Source organism: Lepisma saccharinum, chromosome 6 (genome assembly GCF_977018435.1).
Source record: "Lepisma saccharinum chromosome 6, izLepSacc3.1, whole genome shotgun sequence".
In the NCBI taxonomy this organism is placed as follows: domain Eukaryota; kingdom Metazoa; phylum Arthropoda; class Insecta; order Zygentoma; family Lepismatidae; genus Lepisma; species Lepisma saccharinum.
In genome coordinates, this window is record NC_139234.1 from 79,114,604 (window position 1) to 79,138,558 (window position 23,955).

Here is a 23,955-nt window from a genome sequence, read left to right on the forward strand (position 1 = left end):
TCAATTGTCTACAGTAATGAATCCAGTAGAAAGGTCCAGTTGCTCAACCAGTCGATCCTTATTTTACAATAAACATTAAAATGGTTAATTCGTAACCTTTTAGTTTTACACGTGATATTTAAAATGTAACTTCCCACCAAGTATTTTCAAGGGGAGCCGCAATTCTTTTCATATTGAAATAAGAGCTGAAGTGAATTTCCCACATTGTCTACACTTGTTACGTTTTACTTCAAAGGGGCCGAAAACCTCAGTTAAAGATGGGACCCATAGTAAATTATCCCTTTGCTATAAAGACCATCATCGCCTCTGCCACGCAGGGTATACAACGCATGAGTTAAATGTGACCATTATTTTGTGTAATTTTGTAAGTTCATTTTTCCTACAATTTGGCATTTTGTGGACATTTCTGTCGAACTAGTTCTTATTTTCCAATGTGTTACGATTTTTTGATCTGCAGTGTTCGAAGGGAAAATTCCTAGCTGCAAATTTCCTTCTTTGCGTTGAAGATAGAAGGAAGGATCCTTGTGTGGAACAACTTGAAGATGATGCAGTAGGTGAAGGAGAATGATTATGCAAATTCGAGCACTGATGGTCTATTAATATAAAAGGTTCTTGTTTCATGAAAAAGTCTTTAAGAAAGTATGATCACTGGTCTATCGAAGAAAGAATGGCAGGGTTAAAATTATGAATAATGATGTTGAGGTCTACTAACCTGTGGCAACCTTCTTTTATTTTTGGGGGGAAGGGGCTCAGTCCTTCCAAACTGCATTTCATTGAGTGACAAATTTTCAGTGAATAGAGTTCCTTCGCAGCTTTATTATCTATCACTCAAGACTAGAGTCCGCAGTTATTTCTTCGTAGCAGATTGAAATTTACCTTGTGATAGGTTACTACCGACAATCTAGATGTCCGGTTCAACCCCCATTACTGAAGGATAAGTTTGTTGCTTGAGTATATTACTCACTCAGTATTAGAAGACTAATATAAGCGACTCTTACGTTGTATCTTGGCCTGGAGGAACCAGGGGATGGCTTACGGGCTGAAGGCACATCCACCTCAAAGTCCAAAAGAGGAGTGTTTACTATATTTTTACAATTCCACCAAAACAGTATTTTTTTAATATCTGTGTAATATATGCAACTTCATTAAAAAAATATTTCAAGCAAAAATACAAAGCATCACGAACAAAATATTTGGCAGCGGGAAGCTTCCCCCTCCTCCAAAAGTGATTCCTGGCTGTGTCGCTGCGTTGAAGTAGAGAAAATATTTCCAGATTCTTCTTCCAGTTATTTTTCAGAGATTCAGGCCATCCTGATTTAGTTTCAAGAAGGTACTAACTACAGTGATATAAGTCGATAACAAAAAAATGGGAAGGCATAATATTTGAGGTAAAAGTTAATTTCTTGTACAACGAAGGGGGGAGGGCAGCTAACTATTGTACCTCCGTCCCACTCTGGCATAATATTTTTTTTACACTAAGGGGACCCCTCAATATTTTACTTGCAGGGGGGGCCAAAGATCTGCGCTACCCCACTGAGTGGCTCGGATCCCACTTTAAAATATACGTCCAGTCCCGATTTGCCTTTCTGTGCATAAATTGGTCTTAAAACAAGTTTAACAAACAAACTTTTTGCTATCAGTTCACAATCATAATTGGCTGTGCTCTAGTAGTTGGAGATATTGATAAGTGTCCAAAATGGATAGATGCACGTAAAGAGTGAGGTATTTGCTAAATTTCCGGCAACTACTCTTGAAGCATCGATATATTATAAATTGTACATATATAGTCTCCCCACAATAACCAAATATTAGCAAGCAGATGGAGGACTTCCCCTTCCATTTCAAATACCATTCTGTACATAACCGCCGAACTCGGGACCTCTATTATTCAATATTAGTCTGTTCGATGCCCGGTGGAGGCACATGGCACAGTGGTTCGGATCCCACTTTAAACTGTAGTCAAGTCCCGATTAGCCTTCCTGTGCATAAAGTGGACTTAAAACAACAAATCAATCAATCAATCAATCAAGATTAGTCAAAAGCAGGCACGTATCAAGAAATATATTTCGGGGAGGAGAGTCCGAACGAAGTCTCGGAAATAATAATAATTATAATATAAATGATGAAATTAAAGTATTCACATTAGATTAATGACATTAATTAAATATGTAAATTAATTAATAATGTATTATTATTATTACTTGAATAGGCAATATGACGGTGTAAGAACAGGGATATAACAACACGTATTCTTCATCTAGGTGTAGTTAATATCGCAAAAAAATGAAATGGGAAATGAATGTCAAATATATCAAGGATCGAAGGTTGGATCCAGTAGACGAAAAGTAAATTTCTTGGTTAGTTCCAGTGTGCATAAATCATCTTTGACAGTGGCCTTCACAACCGTATGTTCCAAATATAATCGTTGCCTTCCAATAAGTTCGGCAGAAATAAATAACCTTCGATTATACAACAAATACTAAAAACGTATATTTTTATTATTTAATTTCAGTACTTGTTACCCTCTGGCACTGGTGTACGATGAATTAGATATTATAATTATATTTTCTTATATATTTTCTTTTTGGGGGCTGAACTTGTGAACTTGGATGGTGCATAAACAGTGGCGCAGGAATATTTTTCATCTGTAAGGTACAAAATTCGTCCTCCATATTATATATATATATATATGTGTGTGTGTGTGTGTGTGTGTAGTTATACACACACGCATAAAGTTGGGGCATTGAAAATTCCATTTTAGAAGAGCACACACAGATTTCCTGTTTTTTTTAAATATATATATTTTTTTATAGTTATTTTAAAAACAGATAATTTCGAAACATATAAAGATCGTTTTGTGCTCATTTGGAAGAGGATGAAACTGAAAATCAGAATTTTGTCATTTGAAAGTAGCGAATATCTATTGATTTTAATGTATGGTGTCATTTGAAGGGACAATAGGAGGAATTTTCCCCCCGTCTTGTTTTGAAACATCAAATTTCTAGTTATGAGTGACACATCTCAACCGGGGATCATTATTTCCAAAACCCACTTGTAAACTATATCGTACTTATGGTGTTCCATTTGAATTCAATTAAGTTTACCACACCATAGATACATACAAAAAATTCTCGTTATGCAATTTATGGTGACTGTGTACAGTGACACCAATTTATACGGGTATGTGGGGCCCGAGCCCACCCAATAATTCATGTGATTTGTGAATTCAAATTTTTGAGCCCACCCAGTGTTTTTGAAAAATTGGCACCCCTGGCTGTCTCTTTTAAATGCCATGTATTCGGTATTTTTTCAGACTTCTGGCGATTCACAAGTACTCTTGTGTCGAACACTAAAACTGGGCGATGTTTCTGACGTATGTTGAGTCGCTTGGTCATTTAATCTTCTTCGAGAGCTTGATGAGATCTGTAGTATTTTGTTGTGTTTTATAAAAATAAGTCGAGGTGGTCCCCCCGATCGAGGAAAACCATACGTTTGAAAGCATTGTTTTCAATCTTAATTGCACAGTATGCAGTATGCATATAGTCCTATTAAATGCACACACATGGCATTTAGATGATTAAGAACGTGTGTTTTATGGAAAATTGGAAACATGTCATGTCCGCCAAGAAACATTTTTACCTCACTCAAGGATTATGTGAATTCAATTGAAGTTGTACCAATATTTACAACTGAATGTGAATGTGGGTTCCGTGCCATGAATCTAATCTTTACTGAACAGAGTGAGATTAAATATTTGGTTGAATCATAGAATACATTGCCGTAAATCAATTTCAGTGTTGGTGTTTTATTTTCATTTGGTATGAGCTCAAATTACCATTATAAACCTTCGTTTTAAAGTAATTCAAACACAAAAATGGTTATTGGGGGTCATTTTGAGTTTTTCGACTTTATTACTACCTTCATTTTAATATATTATTTTCTAAAAATTTCGGGGGGGGGGGGGGCTGTAGCCCCTTCAGCAGCCCCCTCTGCGTATGCCAGTGTCCTCTGGATCTACCTCCCCTAAATAGTCCTCGGCTCAAAAGTAACAGAAAAGCCAAGGTGATTTCCTTTTTATAATCTCTAATTCTCCGAAACTATTCTTTTTGGAATGAGAAAATAGAGATTAAAGTTGATTTGAAAAAAAAAAAAAATATTGAAGGACAATAACAGGGAAGTTTTCCCTTTGTAAAGTCGGCTGGGCGTCTCACTGACCTGCAGGAAACTAAGATTAGATTCCTTGGCGTGTTTTGCAAGGTCGGATTTTTGCGGCTTTGTCTCTGCATAAAGCGGCTCTGGGGTTCACCCATTCTCAACTATATAGGTACTAGTGGAGGACGACACCCCTAGGGGCGGGGGGGAGTCTAAAGGAGGCTGGAGCGTGATGCTTAAAAACCAAAGGATAGAGAATGAAAGTGAAAATGAAGATTGATTGATTGATTTGTGGTTTTAAGTCCACTTTATGCACAGAAAGGCTAATCGGGAGTGGACCTACAATTTAAAGTGGGATCCGAACCACTGTGCCATGTGCCTCCAGTGGAAATAAAGATGCAACACAGACTGAAAGAGAGGAAAAGGAAGAGGAAAACCAACCAAAACCGACTATAATAACAGAGGGAGGGGTGGATTGAGAGAAATGAAGATAAACATTTCTCACGATGGAGTGAGAAAAGGAACAAAGAAAAGAAACAGTACAGAACGATAAAGAGATAAAGGAAGGAAGAGAAACAAAAAGATAGGCATACAGAGAAAACTATAGAAAGAGAGAATGAGAAACAGAAGCAAAAGGTAGAAAGCGAAATAGAGAACGAGCAAGTGGAGGGAGAGAGAGAAAGAGAAGAGCAAGAAATGAAGGAAGCTCTATATCTGAAGAGCCAGGGAGAGAGAGAAAGAGAAGAGCAAGAAATGAAGGAAGCTCTATATCTGAAGAGCCAGGGAGAGAGAGCAAAGAACGCAGGAGGGAAAATGGAACAAGACCTAATCGTGAAAAATATACTATGGTTTTACACACAGAGAGAGATAAAATAGTTATAAATAAAAGGGAGTTTTCTGTATTACAAGTTCTAGACTCTGCCAAGTCTCATTCCAGCTCAAATGAGGCGAAAAAAAAGTCGCCCTAGTTTCGAGTGTAAACGAAATTTTAAAATTTTACTCGCTAAACTGCTGGAAAAGGAATACAATTCAATTGTATTCAAATATTATGCACCATTACCAAGGAGGGCCTACCAGATGGCTTATTGGTAACACTTTGTAATCAGAAGGTCCCGGGTTCAATAACCGGTGAAGGCACTCCGCTCCCGAAGAAGTGGTTTGGATCCCACTTGAAACTAAATATTAAGATTTCACCAGATTTCTGACTGTGATGCACCGCAAAGTCATAAGTCCTATAGTCTCGAAAGTCAGTTAATGAATGAATGCTTCCTTAGATAATGTTACCAATAAGTCACTCTTCAAATTGAAGGGGATTCCAGGAGAGTGTCTTCTGTCTCATTTTCCCCAGCCTCTACATCTTCCAACCAGTAACATAAATTTTCCCCTTCGTAAATTTTCTGTTATTTTTGTATAATTTGTCTTTTAATTTTTAGGTTCATTTAACGCCGCCACGTCAGTCAAAATTGTCAATTTTTACATAAACTTACATTAATTTTTGTATTAAGTCCTATGATATGCACAGATAGGCTAATTGGGATTGGACCTACAGTTTAAAGTGGGACCCTAACCCGGGAACCCTTGATTACAAGGTGATGACGTTACCACTATGCGATCGGGGAGATCATTAATTTCAGATGAAATTTATGGTTTGGAATAAATTTATTAAAATTTTGTTACTCCCCAAACTCACACAGAGCATTGTCGTCCTATTAAATATTGCGCTTTATAAGTTTCATAATAATAATAATAATACGCATGATGATCATAATAATAATAATATGATGAACGTTAATTTAAATTTTTATTTTATTATTTACTTTGAGCCTCAATAAATTAAAATAAATCAGTTCTTGGGTGTCACCGCGCCGCAAAAGATTTAGTATAAAGTAATATAATTGTATTAGGTAAAAAAAGTCAAGATGCGAAAATGGGAATCTCTGAACCACCCTCTTCCATCCTACATTTTATTCAATTCCCATTATGATGCATATAACCTAGATATGTAAAAAAAATCGGAGAGCATCACAGAGTAAGTCAACGAAGTAACTGGCTTTCTTGTTTCGGATCAGACTTGTACGAACCGACGTAATTTGTGTAAACTAAGTGATGGCGATTCACTTCCTCGACTTCCAAAACTGTCCAAAACCCACTGAAGGAATGAATGCACTTCCCTGAGTTTCCAAGGTCTTTGCACGGACAAAACATAAACCAGATGTCAAAGCAAGATAAGTTTACAAATTGCGGTGTGAAACCCTCCCCCTTCCTCCGCTCCGAGCGGCACATGACCGGTGCCGCAGATGGGAGAATACACATTCAGAGGGTTGCTTGCCCAGAAGCGACAGCAGCGCTATAAGTGGAAAATCCTCGAACTTCTAGAAGGCGTGGGAACTAAATACTTGTATTTTTTGTAATAAAAATATGTAATTTCTGTTGAAGATATTGTGCAAACGCTTGGAATTATCTATCTAAATTCACGACACTAAGATGCACAATGTTGAACCTAAATGGTAAGATGGTTTAAAATTCTTCAAACGCCCCATTTAAAGCTGCTTTCACATCCAATTAATGCGGCATTTCCAATTTTTTGTGCGCTAAACTAGAATCCCAATTCGATTTTTTATTCAATACATCACTTCGTGTATCCTTCTACAAAAGCCTTGCAGAGTATCACCGAAATTGGAGGCATATGTTAGGAGATTTTGTCAACAGAAGGAGAAGCAGTTTTCAGCTGTTGAGAGAAACATCCAGCCGAGGCTTAAGCGCAAGACCTAAGCTAGCTAGCAAACACTTGTCAATGAGATGACGTAATAGGCAGAAAAGAATCCCTTCGTCCCGTGCTCAAAGCTGCCGTTCTGCAGTTCCCGTGTTCATGCTTCTCGGCAGGTTGCTAACTGTTTGGGGAACCTCTCGAAAGTGCCCAGCGACTCTTCTGATTGTTTACATGATGTGAGTTGCAACGGTCGCCTTTACATGTCCCCAGGCTGTCCTAAGATTGGGACCAGTTCTGCATCAATGGTTGTTGAAATGTCCGCAGCAAGAAGTCATAATACTGCGTATAGTTGCGTAAGGGCTCGTTGCGTAACAATATATTTTGGTATGTCGTTACGTTATGTCAGTTTTTTCATTTTTCAAAAACAGCTCTTTGTCTTCTTGGTAACACCTAAAGGTCCAGTGGCGGCAATTAGGGGGAGGGGGCGTGACCCCCACAGTTTTTGCCACTTTTGCTCCTGCACTATGCTAATCCTTATCTACCAAACTGTCCTTGCCCCCCCCCCCCGCAGTTTTGGAACCATATCGCCGCCACTGGTTTCGTCTCGTGTCGAGAATGTCCTGCTCAATCTCTCATGTCTCGTAGCGTGTTGAGAATGACTTTCACGATCTCATAACATGTTATAATTGATTGATTGATTTGGTTTATTTTACTTCGCTTTTCTTCCACATGAAATTGATGAAGGGACACTCACAAAGAACACCCAGGCCCAGACCGGGATTCGAACCCGGGACCACTGGCCTCGTGGCGCGCCCTGTGCTAAGCGCATGTTGAGAATGACTTTCACGATCTCGTATCATGTTGAGAATTGCCTTCACGATCTCGTAACGTGTTGAGAATGACTTAACACGATCTAGTATCGTGTTGAGAATTGCCTTGACGCTTCCCTTCTTGGTTGTGTCAGAGAGCTTGTGTCCTGTGTTGAAATTAAATTTGTGGATCTTTTTTTTTTTTTTTTTTGGAAGTATACATTCATACTCCAAACGAAATAACTGATTGTTTCAGTCGGATTAAATACATTATTTTTGTAATTTTTCCTAAGCTACGTTGTGCTTTCACAGCACATGTTTCTTCTTGAGATTGGTTTTCTTATCTCCTTTGTATATGTAGTGTGTTATTCACCATGTTATATTGCTAAGTCACTTTTTGTTTACAGTGCATTAATCTGGATTCTTATCTTAATAAAAATATTAGTTTTGCGTTCAATAAAAAGACGTACCATGAAACGGTAGGTTATGTTGGATGTCAATCTGGTTTTTTCTTTAATTAAATACCAGTTTCGCTTTTGAAATGCTGATATATTAGTCAGTTTTTGTTATTTTTGACAGTTATTTATTTTGACCATTTATCAATTTTTGCCCCCTATAAATTCCAAAAGTAGTATTTTTTAAATACAGTAGTCACAATTGATGTCATTTTCATTTCACTACTATTTTTTTTAAAAAAAAATTAAATCGAATGTTGGACCCCTTTTCCGCTATCAACGAAGGGCTTATGATCCTGGCTGTAGGGTTGGGCGGAACCTTCACCCTTCAATGAACGTCAGTTTGTTTAATTAAAAGTAACATATATCCAGATGACTTCAAAACAGACTTTAACATCAGAGAGAGAGAGAGAAAATGGGAAATTCCAAAGATCCTATGAAACTTTAGGGCGCGAAGTGTTTTGTGGAAATCCAAGTTGTTCCGAAGCCAACTCGAGCAAAGAGAATTTCCCAGAAATGGCAAGTGGGATGTCGCATCAGTAAGAAACTTTTTCCCTTTGTGATGGAGCCTCATTTATCCTGGGGCATTTCCCATTCGTCGCTCTCTCGCTAAAGAATCATCGGGGAAAACTGCTCCACGGAGAATGCATTGAGCGGGCGACGATAGCGGAGTTCCAAGAAGTTTTTCGTCCCTGTCGCAGTTCCCTCGATAACATCGTAGATAATTGTTACCGCATTCGACGCTCGCAGAGCTATCTAGGAGCCTCCTGGAGAGTTAACTCGTCCGGGAGCAACGAACTTCGCTTCCCAGCTCGGTATATTGATTTCTACGGGGTATCTGCTGGCCTCGGCGACCTTGAAAATAGTACTACGCCTTTGGTGCGCACTTGCAACTTGTATTTGCACTAGGATTTTCATCTTTCTAGGCTCAATTGACTATTTCTCGGTCTCGTCTCTCGTGAACACTTAAATTTCTCGGTCTTGTCTGGACACGTACTTCCTCGGGCTCGTCTCGTGTCGACACTTACTTCCTCGTTCTCGTCTCGTGTCGACACTTACTTCCTCGTTCTCATCTCGTGTCGACACTTACTTCCTCGTTCTCGTCTCGTGTCGACACTTACTTTCTCGGACTTTTCTCGTGTCGACTCTTACTTCCTCGGCCTCGTCTCGTGTCGACTCTTACTTCCTCGGCCTCGTCTCGTGTCGATACTTACTTCCTCACTTTCTCGATGTCTTATATGTCCAGTGACGTGCCCAAGGGGGCGTTTGTGGAAGACATAACCTCCCTACTCGCCCAGTATTCCTAAAAAGAGAACGTCAAAGGCAGGAAGAGATAACAAAATGAGGGCTAACTACTAAAAAAGTGTACATAACCCACCTCCCGTTAGAAAATCCTGGGCACGCCGCTGCTCGTGTCAACAAATACTCTCTCTATCTTGACAAATAACTTTCACTGTGTCTTGTCGTGTGGCTAATTCCCATCTTTGTTACGTCTTATGTGGACGTTTTTTTTTCTCTCGATTTCGTATAAGGTTGACCCGACCTCCGTGGCGGAGTGTTGAACACAGCGCGATACGACGCCAGGGGCCCTGGTTTCGAATCCCGGCCAGGCGAAGGCATGCTTGGCGAGTGCCCATTACTTTCATTACATCACTCATCCTCATCTTCGCAATTAGCCAAAAGTGGCCGAAAGCAAAGTAAAATGAACCAAATCCGAAAACAATCAACAATCGTCAAACATGGACAGCTATTTTTTCGGTCTTGCGTTAGATGGACTAATAGTTTCATCTCATATTGAGCCACCCTTGCCTGGGAAGTGTATGTCAGTTATTTATACCGACGTGAACACGACATTTCTACAATTTTACTCCTGAAACGAGAAAGCGCCAATGTCAACATCGACATGAATCAAACTTCAGTCAGCTCTTCTGAAGAGTTAGTGCAGATGAACATTCAACCATGGACGTCTTCAGGATTTTTTTCCAGGGAGGGGCAAGCAAGGTAATTTTTTCCAGGAGGGAGGGGCAAAGGAGGCATATTTCCCCCCATAATAGTGATGCCCTCTCAAAAGACACTGCTTCACTCTGAAATTATCATGTTCCTTCAATACCCTCATAATAATTAACATAAATTACTGTGACTGAAATGAAATTATGTGTGAAATGAATACTTTATAGGTGGACATTCATTTTCGGGTGGTGGGGCCTCCCCGATGGCGTAGTGGTAGCGTCGTCGCCTTGTAATCAGGGATCCCAGGTTTGATATCCAGTGGAGGCACATAGTGGTTCGGATCCCACTTTAAACGGTAGGCCCAGTCCCGATTAGCCTTACTGTGCATAAAGTGGACTTCAAACCACCAACTCAGATCATCAAAGTCCATCACATACTATTAAACCATCCAACTGCTTTATAACAGCGTTCAGAAATTTTAGGTGTTGATTGTAGTCATATTGACTTTCAGTGGATTGCTACATCCCAGAAGTGTTTGTGACTGTACATGAACCACCTTTCTAGCCCTTCTTTCTTATAAAAAAAGAAAGAAAGAAAAGCAAAAAAATGTATATTATGATCGTAAAACGTAACACTGGCTACTGGATAGTTAAAAAAAACATTATAAAATTTGTGGTGAAAAATTAAGATTAAAAGCACTTTTTATGGTTTTTAAGTATATTGTTGGTAATTTTTGGGTTTTGTATTTTTCAGTGTCAATGTGGGGTGTGGGCCGGCGGAAGAGAGAGTTCTGCTTACTGGCCTACACGCCGTAGCCGACATCTACTGCGAGTGCTGTAAAACAACACTCGGCTGGAAATACGTAAGTATCCTCCCTAGTGGCCATTTTCTGTCAAGGCATCATCTGCCAACTTTTCATTTCTGCATATAGCTCAAAGTCACAATAATGGTTCAAGTGAAGCTTGAATCATGGCTCTGGTCTCTGTCTACTATAAGAGGGCAGAAAATACAATTTTTCGAAACGAGCAAAATGTTAGTGGAAAAGGCTGTACACCGTGATGTCCTGTACACGCTGTGAAAATTTGTAGTGCTGTACGGCGACATCCCGTATATTTCTCTCAATTTGTTCAATATTTTAATGGGTGTTGGGGTCTGCCTTCGTCCCGCCATTTTGAAGGTGCCTCCCTAAAATTCTAGAACTTCACTGTTGTGAATGTAATACACACTCCATCCACACTCACATGTACAAAATCCCTTTGGAACAATGGCAATCGAACTGGACTGATAGAGTTTGTGACAAGTCAAATGCATTTGCTAATAGTACATAGGCATCATTATGTTTGAATTGTATTAATAGCCACCCCTTCTGTCCCCCAAGCTTGTAACACCCATTCCCACATACGTACATCCAAGGTTTCATAGTTGTGGGAAGAGCCAGGTAGCACATTGCACAGAACATGATTCTACCTAGTTTGCAACCAGCTGCAAATGCTGGGAGTACACCAAATTTCAACGATACGATGCAAATTGTGCATCACTATTTATGTCCAGTTTTCTTTTTAGATCTTATGCTCCAACAAGGGATACTTTTGACAGGACTGTGCTTTGTCGACCATTTTTACATTTCTTTAAAGTTCTTGAATGCTGCTGTATACATTCTTCAATAATATTCACTCATTTTTTCCACACATATCATTGTCGTAAGCATTCACTGTTGCTAATGCAACATGAATTGAGTCTTGTACGTTAATTATAATACCTTCTCCCCACACACACACCTTTTGGAAAATATACAACTCCCATCTTTGCATGCAAGGATTTAATTTTTGTATGGCCGAAGTGTGACAGACTCGTATGAATTTAATTAATATTTACTCTTTCTAGCCAACTATAATGTATTTCTTAATGAGCAGAGTTACACGCTGTCACAATAATCAGAAGTGTTATTAAGCAGGAAAAGTTACTTGAACAGGTGTGTAATGGAAACTTTGAAAATATACAGAAATGTTTTTTAAAATATGAATATAACTATGTTAAGGTTGTTACTAAGTACTAACCTTGCCTTTTCTCCTGTGGTTCGGTGCACCTCGTTCTCAGCTCTGATTTGTCTACAGGCATCTTTAACTCTTGACCGGGCAGTATTTTTTATCACATTCTCCAAAGGACACTTCCTGGGACCTTGATATTTTGTGACTTTGTTTGCTTCTCTCTTGTTCGTCTTTCACAACATTTGACTTGATTTGAGTAAGAAGGTCGGGTGTGAAAAAAAATATTTTCCATTCCACTAACGTAAACGGGCAAGCAGTGTGTGTCGGACACAGTGTATAATTCGCATGTCAAAGATGTCTTCCTAATTTTTGTTCGGTGTTTTCTTTTTTGTTTATAAAATTTGCTTTATTCTTTCAAAGCAGACACCAAGTCCTATGCTTCTAATACTACTGGTTCATGTAAAAGAACAAGATGTCACTTGTGTCCTTATGGGGAAAATCATACACGGAAACAGTGTTGCAGCAAATGCAACCTGTCTGAGTGCAGTGAACATATCGAAGTAACTCACTCGCCCATTCAAAAAGTGTAGAACAGTATAACGTACATGTAAACACAAGTTGTTTTTTTTTTTTTTTTAATGTTCATGTATCAATCATGCAGTTAGATATTGCAGAATGATTTCCATTCAAAGATATGTGAACATACATATAAGCAACAGTTGTAATATTACTTGAATATGTATTAACAAATGTTTCATGAATAAATAATAAAAAATATAGTATTCTTAAATACTTCTTAAAGGTACCACTATCTTTCATTAGAGCAATTAAACAATTTCCTCATATTAAACTACACCTTCATGTATTTTATACCCTAAGCTTAAAAAAAATGACAGTGACGACTATGATGATGAATTGAACATGACAATGATTAGGTTAAGGATCATGTTACTATCTTGTTTCCACAGCAACACTGCTTGCCCGGATATGTTACATAAGTAACTTGCCCGGACAAGGGTTAAACAGAGGCATACTAGAGTTGCAGCAAAGTTAAAATAATCAGATATTTACTCTGAGAAGCAACAGGTTGGAGTGATCGATGAAAGTACCTTTATTTGCAAGGGTACTTTTTATTAGTATTATCCTGCTGGCCCTTCTCAGGGAAAGAAATCCGTGTATGTCCGTATTACATATAATGTTACATCTCCGACCTCCAGAATGTGTAAAAAGTTTAGGTATTCCATGCGAGTTAAATTTCTTTTTTCGCTATATTGCTTCAGCAGATATTGTACTGAGATTTTTGATTACTCTCTATAGTTTCTCATAACCCATGAATTTATAATGCATTTTTTAGAAATGTTTGTAACATGGAAGGGACCTTTGAAAGTTATGCATGCCAGTAATGAAAAACTAATTTTCAAAATGTCATTAGCGTAACACAACTCCATGCTTGCATTGTTACTTTGTAGTTTCAATTTAACATGCACCCAATCATCTCACAGTGGATGGATGCCAAACTGTCAGCAATAAAATGCAATTTAATCCATCATGATGAGACTGATAACCCCTCTTGGGACATCCTTTTGTTTATTTTTCAAAGCTTAATTTCTGATATATATGCACAGTTGCGGTATTTAGGTTATTAACTTTATTGACGAGCTCTTTATGGGTCCAGAATGAGAGTGTGTGTGTTTGCTCTTTTTCTTTTGGTGTGTGTGTGTATGCATATTGGGTGTTACTATGTTCTGTTGCTATTTCAATATAGGCTTCCTTTCATTTTTCATATTGTTTCTTTAAGAGTTGGGGCCATGTTTATTTCAGTGCATGTGCTAATTTTCGCTATTTGGGAGAAAATTGGATTATCTTGGCACTGCCATAGAGTAAAAAGAAGTGTAAAGTGATCCCCTGTGCTTTGCACCATGCCACGAAGGCATATAGGGGGTGTGGAGTTTGGGCCCCCCACACTTTCTTGATCTCAGCCGAGTTGGGGGGGGGGGGTGATGTGATCAGCACCATGCCCCTGGACACATTTACCCTCTAGTTTCCTCCAGGTACCCACTTTATACGAGGCTGGGTGGATGCTGGAGCCGCTTGAACAGATTGAAATAGTCCCAGTTATCCCGTGCTGGGGATCAAACTTGGGTCTCTCGCATGGTTGTCAAGACACCCTAATTACTGAGCTACCACGGCTACTGCCATAGAGAACTAGAGTAAAAACTTTCTTTGGAAATAGGAGTTCTAAAGGTTCGGAGACACAAATATTTTGGCCCATACAAGATCCTAAATTTTGCAGATTTTACATTTGTATCAGAATTGCTTTGTGGTACAGCCACGGACACTTTTGGGTTGTAATGAAACCCATTGATTATCCATTATGCTGTTACAATGCAGAATTATCCTTGACTACATGCTGTGTCGTACAATGCACATAACAAGAAAGTATGTGAAAATTAAATCTGTAGGATTTGCCCATCTTCCCAGTTGTTTTTCACCATGCATCATCCAATGAGATAAACTTAACAGGTCCTGCCCTCAAAGGGGTGGTGTGCAATGGAGTATAGTTTAGTTCATTATATTAATTCAAGTTTTAAATGCTATATACACAGTGTGCCCATAATTTTCCGGACTAGAACGAGAAAACAGGAACCACACTTGCAATGACACTTTTGGGTGTATATTATTCAAAATACATTCCTTGTGCTTCAATTCAACACTCGTACCACTTGTCAAAACACTTCTGGAAGTATTGGACAGGAATAGTGTTGAGATACTTGGTTGAAGCTATTTGAATATCTGCTACAGCATCAAATTGGGTCCCTTTCAGCTACAATTTTAGTTTCGGGAAAGGAAGTAATGAGGAGGAGACGGATCAGGAGAATAGGGGAGATGATCAAGCAGAACAATCCCTTGGAGGCCAAAAACTGATGGACAACCACATACAAGTGACTTATGCATTGTCAATCAAAAGGGACCGTGTGCTCTTGTGTTGGTATTGTGGGCGTACCTGTCCCAATTTGTGCCCACAGATGCTTCAAAACCTCGAAGTAGAACTCCCCTGTGACCGATTGTCCATTATGAACAAATTCTCTATGAATGGAGTTGAAGAATGTGATGAACATCATTTTGATACCTACAGGACTTCAGCAAGCGAACTTTCTTGGGTTTTGGGGACCCTTGGTTCTTCCACACCGAACTCTGGCACTTTGTTAACTGTTCATATTGGAAACACCAAAGTTTTTGTCACCGGTCACGATAGTTTTCAGGAAATTGGAATCACTGTCTGCAGCCCTAATCAGGTCTCGGCATTGAACCCTTTGGTTTTTCTGGTCATTTCCGACATGGTGACCTAGGGTGGTGTCACTTGTGTTACTGAAACTTTTAAGAGGATCATTCCCCCAATGTTCAAATTTAACAGCAAGAGAGAGAAAACATCAGGATAATTGGAGAAGGGGTGTTTTCCAATTCATGCTATATGTAAATGCACTGCAACATCAGTCCGAAAAATTGATGGGACACACTGTGTATTATATTAGGACATAAGTTGTGGTGAATAGTTGCTAGTAATATTTCTCTCTTTACAGGAACATGCCTTTGAATCTAGTCAGAAGTATAAAGAGGGCAAGTACATCATTGAGCTGGCCCACATGATCAAGGAGAATGGATGGGATTGAGAATTACTGTGACCCCACACATCGAGGTGATCTCAGCATGTTTGAGAGACAGCCATCTTGGTTGCTGCAGCTGCTGCTGTCCGCTCGGAGAAGACGGGGAGGCGTGTGGTGGACTTCTTGGGAGGCGGACGCCAGATGCTTGGCATCGCAGAGAAGGTTTTACGAAGAATGTGGCAAATTACGGATGTGTGCGTGGTTACATTGTGCAATTATCTCATGAAAAAAAATAATCTGTGATTGATAGAAACAAAACAAAACTTGAACTGCATGTCGGCAGTTTTTATCTCAAGCCATGAAGAAAATATGGGATATTTTTTAGCAAAATAAAAACAACAAAGTAAAGACTCCCTAGGAGCAGGCATGTTACTCCCTTGGAAAACGTTTATGAGTTTTATCTTCAAATAGAAGTGGGGACTTTTCCCTAAGTGGTTGCAGGATGTGCCAAGTGGCCGAAACAAATAGCAAACTTAAAGCCATGACACTTTACGCATGGAAAAAATAAGAAATCACTTCCAGATAATGTGATAAAAAAAAGAAAAAGACTTGTGACAAACTTGCAAACTTGTTCAATCATTTTTTTCACAAGTATTTGGAAAGAAGAAAAATTTAAGCATTTGTGCAGAGGAGAAAGAACATACTGCAAGAATTTTAAAAAGAAACTGCAATTTAGTGGAATGGTGAGCATTTTTGCACTGCATTGTTGAGCTTGTTGCTACACAGATACACACACACAGATACACAAAACATAAAAAAATAAGGTTGAGTGTTGGAATAGTTTATGAAAATGTTGAAATGAACGTTGCTATAAAAAAAGGCGGTAGTGGAAAGCACACATACATAGAGTATGGTCTGTTGACATCTACACGAAGGAGACTTTGCATGATTAAATATTATATATAAAAATATCTATCTATATATATATATATAAAACACTGTGGAGAGAATGTTAAATTAATTTACATTATGTACTTACAGTGTGCCAACTAAAATATGGACTGCTGGCATTAGTAACCGTTGAATGTGGGATGTTTGATTTCAGTACATGGAAAAGAGCGAAACAGATCGAGCCAATTGTTTCTGTAGTGTGTTTCAGATTGTGAATAGCTTGCATTTACAACCTGCAGTTGCAAATGGAAAAACGCTAGTTTTTTTTTTTTAAAAAAAAATGTTTTTCAAGGCAAACCTACGATCTTTGTAATAAGTTAGTAGCCAAACAAGAAAGATGTACTGAGATTTTTCCCTCTGTTTTTCTTCTATGTGATAAACTGCAAAACTCGACGAGCGTACTCGGGTGCATTGCACTGATCGTACTGGGTGCTTGACTTTATTTTCATTTTGCGAGAAATACTGTGTTTTCTTTTAAAGTATAATGTGGCTACGAGGTCCATACTGCTGTAGTCCGATGCAAGTGTCTCCGAAGTGGTGACGTTGTAGGCAACCATATGTATATTTTTTACAACAGAATTGAACTTCTCTCCCACAATTTCCTCTCTATAGTCTTCACAGAAAAAAACATGTACTTTATTTGCTGTAGCTCATAACGAGTGTACTTAATTATAATATTCAGATAATATAAATGCCAAGGGAATAGACGAAGGTATATTTCAGGCAGCTGTGATGTAACAAATTCTGTTGTAAAAATAACAAAAAAAAAAAAAGCCAGAACTTTGCGTAAACCCATTCTAGTCTTTCAGCCTGCACATTAATTGCTTTCTTTTTTTTAAAAAAAAAATAACATCTCTGCTTTACTCGATATATATATTTTTGTCTTTTTTTACAAAAAAATCTTGGTGTTGTGGATTAGGACAAATACTCCATAAATGCAAAAGGCAAGTAGTAATTTTTTTACAGAAAAATACACGCAAGCTTGCACAATGTGTTGGCATGTATAATTTACATTTTTACCCCTTATTTCACACAAGCAACTAATTGTTGTACAAAAAATATTAGTAATTTTAGTATTCCATTATAAATGTTGTGGGGTTTAAAGACTGCACTGAGTTTAGGAAGAAAATAATCGTCCAAATATTCTAGTGATTGTTTTTTTATTTCATTTTTTTTATTATATTAAAGGTAGTGAAAATTTATATGTATAAATGCCACCCTTTTCTTGGTTGTACTGTCTCGTGGATTTTTGCTTGACCTTTCATCTGGCTTAGAGTGAATTATAATATATATTTATAAAACAAAGTAGGAGTTTAACAGAAGATGGTGCCTGGAAGCGTCTTGTGTAAAAACACATGTGTGGGCATGGACATACATAGTTCATTGTTGTATTACAGTGGACCAATCCTAGAAACTCCATATATTCATTGTTTGCTATTGTTGTTGGTTAGACACTTTTCCTTCCTGTATTGTTTTTTTTTCATTCATACTTTTTAAATTATGATCCCAGGCATACACAAACAAGGGTATGATTATTGTTCTTAAGTGGAATAGCATAAGTGCTATACTATGTACACAAACCATGAATTGATTTGAGAAATTGCTAGAAGGTTCGAGATAAGCTTGGTGGATATGAAGTAATAGAATTTGTCAAACATGTATTTTTTTAATTACAATTTTTCTTCATTTGACATAATCATTTTGGTTATATGTTAATGTGTCATATCTGCCTTTGAAGTAGAAAAGAGTATATATATGTGTGTGTGTTTTATTTATATGTGCTAACATAATCATAATAGATGGAAAAAAGTGTAAGCTTCATATAAATTTGATTATTTTTTAAAAAAGAATATTTTATTATTGGTTCCTTGTAGTCTGTTCCCCCACTTAAGTACCAAAATTTATATAAGTACCAAAATTTATATAAATAGTAACTAAAAATGTTTACTTGGTAAAAATTTGTGTTTAGAGGTATAAGCTTGTATCTTTCGTATAGATAATGTGGAAGTGTGGTGGTAATTGTGCATTGCAGGTATATGGATGTAATATGTGGAGGTAATTTCTTTTTTTATTATTATTGTTCTCTCTTTCTGTTCACCCTCTATTCCTTCCTTCCCCATCTGGTGCATGCCATTTTTTCATTTCTCAGAAGCTAAATATAAAAGAAAAGGTCTTTTGCTCAAGTATAGTGTAGAGGGGCACGATAATATTATGCCAAACTACTTAAAAATTTCTGAATGTGATTTTTTTTTCATTATCACAAGCTTTTTTCATTGTACATATTGTTCATCATAAAAACTAAAAGTTTTTTCATGTACACGATTCATGATAGAACATTTTTTTTATAACTGTATGACATTCATTCTAAATGTATGAGTGTTATTCATTATGTGTGTGTTATGTTCATTCTTTTTTTTATTTTTTATTGTATGTGTGTGTATGTCATCCAGGCTTGTTCCTTCTTAAAAAGAATTAAAATATTTTGAAAATGTCTGGTTAGGTAACCAATTTCCTGTCTGTAGTGCAACAATTGTAATATTTTCTTTATAGTAGTTGTATTTTGAATCGGTTAAGCTTCAGAGGATTGAGTATACTTCTGAACATTCAAACAAATCCAAATTGTACTTGCGCAACATTTTTCATGTAAAAATGTGCCATTTCTAAAAGGCAGGGAAATAGTTTAATTTTTATTATTCATACAATTCAAAGAATAAGAAGAAAGATAATCCTACAACACACGACTTTGTTCTCGTGCGCAACTAAACCTTGAATATCAAGTTAAAAAAAAAAGTTCACGTTGCCACTGCTTGATACATTAATTCCAAATGTAACGGAAAAGCTACTTGTGTTGTAACTAATTGAATATTAAATATAAAACTTAAATTGGAATCAAAATTACAGCCACAAGTACTCCATTCTTCAAACATGTGTTGTCAAACATTGCCGAAAGGTGCATGGTAGGTACGTTTGCACATGTAAAATAAGTTTCTTCATCCTTATCTGCAGTTTGTCTGTGGTTGTGACGCTAAACCGATTTCATAATTCTTGAAAGACTGATTGAGTGGTGGAAGTCATGTCACCTACATACTTCCTGTTGTAAATGCTTTATTGTTGTAGGGAAAGAGAGGAATTGTCTTTGGGGGTGAAGTCATTTTGGCCAGCGTTGTTCCCAGTACAATACATTTTTCCTTGGAAAATCAGAACTCTACTTTTATACATGCATATGGGAGGCAAGGAAATGCTAGAGTGTTTGCTACCAACACATGAATATTGACAGAAGGCTTAACATTTTTTTTTCAGAAGTATTATTTTAAAGCTTTCTGTGAACGTTTCCTTTTAAAGTTGTTTAATAAGATAAAAGATGAAAATGTGATTGTTTTGATCCATTCATAATTTTTCTTTTTGCAAACAAATACAGCAGGTTGTGTTTCTTATTTTGCGGAAAAAAAAGTGCTCAGTACATTTTGAAAGTTTATGTTATGTTGGTAGTACAAGGTTATCGACAATATCTTAATTACAAGACACTTTGGAAAGGTAATTGCAACTTTTGGGCAATTTTCCTCCCTTCCATCCGGCTTTCCGGCACAGTAAACAGTATAAATAAGCAAACAGTAGAATTGTTTTTGAGGAGTGATATGCAAGATAGGCCTAAGTGCAGTGACGTAGGTAGACACATTATGTGTATGGTGCCGTGGTAGCGTGTCCGTGCACTTGATAAAATATTCTTGTTCCATTGAATTCATTGCCTCTGCATTGGCTACAGAACTATATGCTGCATGTATGCCCTTTGCATAATACTTCTCAAGGCTTATGCACTGTTCCAGATACTATAGAGACAGAAGACTGAAAAAAAAGAGTAACAACTAAAAAACATATTGCAATCAGTAGGAAAACATTTGATTAACAAAAAATTATCACTTGACGTATTGTGAATTCCAGTTGGCGACGCTATAACTGAAGATGGAAGGTAACAAAGAGAAACTTTTAAAGCATCGCAAACTGGAATGTCTTTACACCTAGATAAACATGTCAGTGTTGGTGATAATTGTATGTAAGTAATTTATTATTATGATAATAACTGGGATCAGCAAGGCATCCTTTGGCCAATGCCAGGGACTGGATATCTTCTGTGTAAGTGGATCTTTTCACAATAAATTCATCATTATAAAATTGCTTATTATTATTTTTTTCCTTATTGGTTAAAATTCTGATAATGGGGAAGCTTGTGAAGTTTCCAAAGAGTGCCCAAGAAAAATGTAGTTAGAGGGGGTCCAGACTCCCTCCCCCTTCTAAAAAACTTGCTTGTTTACTATTATATAATATCAGGTTGATTTATTTCCACAGAACTTATATTGTGATTATGCTTCATGTTAAAACAAATTCGAAAATTTATGCATACCACTTACTAATAATTATACACATAAAAATAATGATCGTGTCATTAGCTGGACCTTACAACCTTTTTGGTACTCAATAAATATTTTTTTTTAGCATTAATTTATTTGGTAGGACAGCTGTTCTTATAAAAAAATTTAATGATTGCAACTAAACATAACATAGATAATGAATACATTCTGTTATTATACTTCTATTCTTATATCTTCTTACCTGTTCATGTGATGATGATAATAGTTAATTGACCCATTTAAATAAAATATGATTATTAATAGGTATATTAATTTTATCAACCTATTAATTGAAACTTTATTATTATTACATGCAAGACACTTGGTTCGAAACCCTCCTAGGATATAGTTCTAGATACTTGCATCCCAATGAAACTTTCAGCGTATGACAAGGGTGGGATATATGTGTACTGTGGCATGTCTACCTGAGAGGTTAATGTTAATATGTATCCACTATGGCTCAATAAAATTTACATGTTTTACATTTTTTTGGGAATGAAAGATACAAAAGCAAATCAATATACTGAAAAGAAATACTCTCTTATCTACGAAATTGTTTTTTTTTTAATTAATAGAACATAAAAACCAGTTTTGCAGATAAGTGGTTACTTCTTGTTACTATAATAATACATAATTAATTGCTGATAATTGGTTTTATTGCAGCTGTCTACATTACAGGCATTATGTAGTTATTTTGAGCATGTTCCAGGAGCAGCAGCTGGTTGCAAAATGTTGTAACTTGCAATATATAGTATTCAAATATATGATGGTTTATGAGGATTAAAAGATTATAATATATAATTATTGGATTATAAGTAATTATCCATTTTATTGAGTCCTTGCTTACTTATTATAAATTACAACAAATAATTATGAGAAGTCAAGCATGTAATGTTCTATCTCGTGGACCAAGGTCACCTTAGCACGGGCCCCTCTGGAACCCACTCCATAATATTTACTACGTATAATTCACTCCACAGAGATAGGACTAGTTTCAGTTTTACCCATAATGCTAATCTTTTCCTCCAGTGGTGTCATGAGAGACTAAATTGCTCTCAGGGTTCGGGTGTAGGTTGCCAGTTAAAAAAAAAAGGTAGCCAAAGGCTTGACCAGAGCAATACACAGGATTGACTTTAACATATAAAACATATAAAAAAACTACAAAGTTCAGAAAGAAAACTTAAGACTAATACAGAGAGGTTATGAGTTTAAATTAAGGTAACAGGACTTTAGACACAGAAATACAATGGATAAACTTAGTCCATACTCAATTTACCTTTATATTTATTTATTTATTTATTTTCAACAATGAACTCAACAGGCTGGCGCCCAGTTAGAGAGTTCAGAGATACAGGTTTTCATAGATGCTTCAGTGACTGTTATTTGATATTGTATTCATTACACAGTTTTTAAATTGTATATATGGCATAGAGAACAAATCAATTTTTTTGTTATGCTTTTCTAAGGCATTGTAGAGAATACTCATTCTCCAGATTGGGGATTTCTTGACAATGTTTGTTCGCGCTCTATTCACAAAAAAGGTTTGATGATTGGGTCGCGTCTTATTGTTAGGAACGCGTAATTTAAATTGTGAGATCCAATGAGGAGAGCGAAGTTTTCCATTATATATTTTCCAGAGCAGCAGCAGGTCGCGCACTGTCCTTCGATCGTCAAGCCTGTGCATTCGGAGCTCCTCTATTAGATTACTGTACGAATCAAATTTGGGATAAGTTCCTTCAAGTTTATACTTCATATAACGTAACATCTTTGATTGCACTCGCTCTATTTAGGGAGCCTACGTTTACATATTAAACTCGTTACTAATCTATCTCCAAAAATAATATTCCTATTAGAGCATAAATTTCTACTTCACGGTTGGAGGCTGGGGGGAAGAAAAAGGAAAGCTGATTAATCACTTCTCTCACCCGAGGGTGGACCGAGCGTAACATCTCTCATCCAAAGATGGAGCGAGGCTATCTCTCACCCGAAAGTGAAGCAGATTATCTGACCAGAGGACAGAGTCCAACCTGTTATCTCATCCGGAGAAGGAGCTCAGCTTCTCTCATCCAAAGATGGAGCCCTTACTACTCGTGGTCTCTCGCCGGAGTGGAACGCACCTCCTCTCACCCGAAAGCGGAGTCCTTCTCCCTTTCTGGTGTTTGGTCTCTTGCAGTAGTGGAGCATAAAGTCCACGCGTTCATTATATCCCCATCAGCAACCCTTTGATAAAACTTAACACTGGAAACAATAGCCAACAATAGCCAGACCGCTCCCGATAAGCGCGTGCACTCAAACGTTGTTGCCACATTATCTTTACATTTCTTGTAGTTGCAAGGCGGAGCAGGCGGGTGCGTGAGCCTCTCGTTATTTTTGCGCCATAACCACGTACGGGGTTGATTTTCTTAACTAGTTGTGTTGTGTTGTGTTATTTCTTTGTTGTGTTATGGTGCTGTGTTGTTGCTTTGTTATAGTGTTGTGCTTTTAGTTTTTATATTAGATTTTGGTTTTGTTATTAGCATGTGGAGACCGTGGGTTGCAAACCAGGTTCCCTTAGCAAACGTTGTTGCGCAGGAGAATTTAACTGACGAAAGTGACCCCCAGCCAAGTACTAGCAGCGGCAGTTCCAGAGTTCTAAGGAAAAGAAAGAAAATTCTGAACAAACAAGCTCAAGAATTTGTATGCAGTGTACACGAATATGTCTCCAGGAATAATTCAGGAAGAGGACCAATATCGGAGACAGCAAATATTTTGAAATTAGACAGGAAAACAGTGCGAATGATCACAGAAAGAGGCCCAGTTACACCAAAGAAGCCTGGTAATAAAAAGAAAAAAAAACATAAAGTGGACGAGTTTGTTTGCGATTTTGTTAGGAGAGAGATTTACAAATTTTTTTTCTAAAGGACGCACACCAAGTGTCTGTGAATTATTA

At 37.3% G+C, this 23,955-nt stretch overlaps 1 protein-coding gene across 3 annotated transcripts in view; it reads left to right on the forward strand.

Moving 5' to 3' along the window:
* The window catches only part of Ypel (Yippee-like), a 244,162-nt gene extending 223,372 nt beyond the window's left edge, over positions 1 to 20,790 (forward strand). For all 3 annotated transcript variants that reach the window (XM_083124194.1, XM_083124196.1, XM_083124195.1), the window contains 2 exons: positions 10,830 to 10,938; positions 15,646 to 20,790. In XM_083124194.1, the coding sequence (XP_082980320.1) occupies positions 10,830 to 10,938; positions 15,646 to 15,735 (199 nt within the window). In that variant the 3' untranslated portion in view covers positions 15,736 to 20,790. The remainder of the gene's footprint in view (positions 1 to 10,829; positions 10,939 to 15,645) is intronic.
* The last annotated feature ends 3,165 nt before the right edge of the window (positions 20,791 to 23,955 follow it).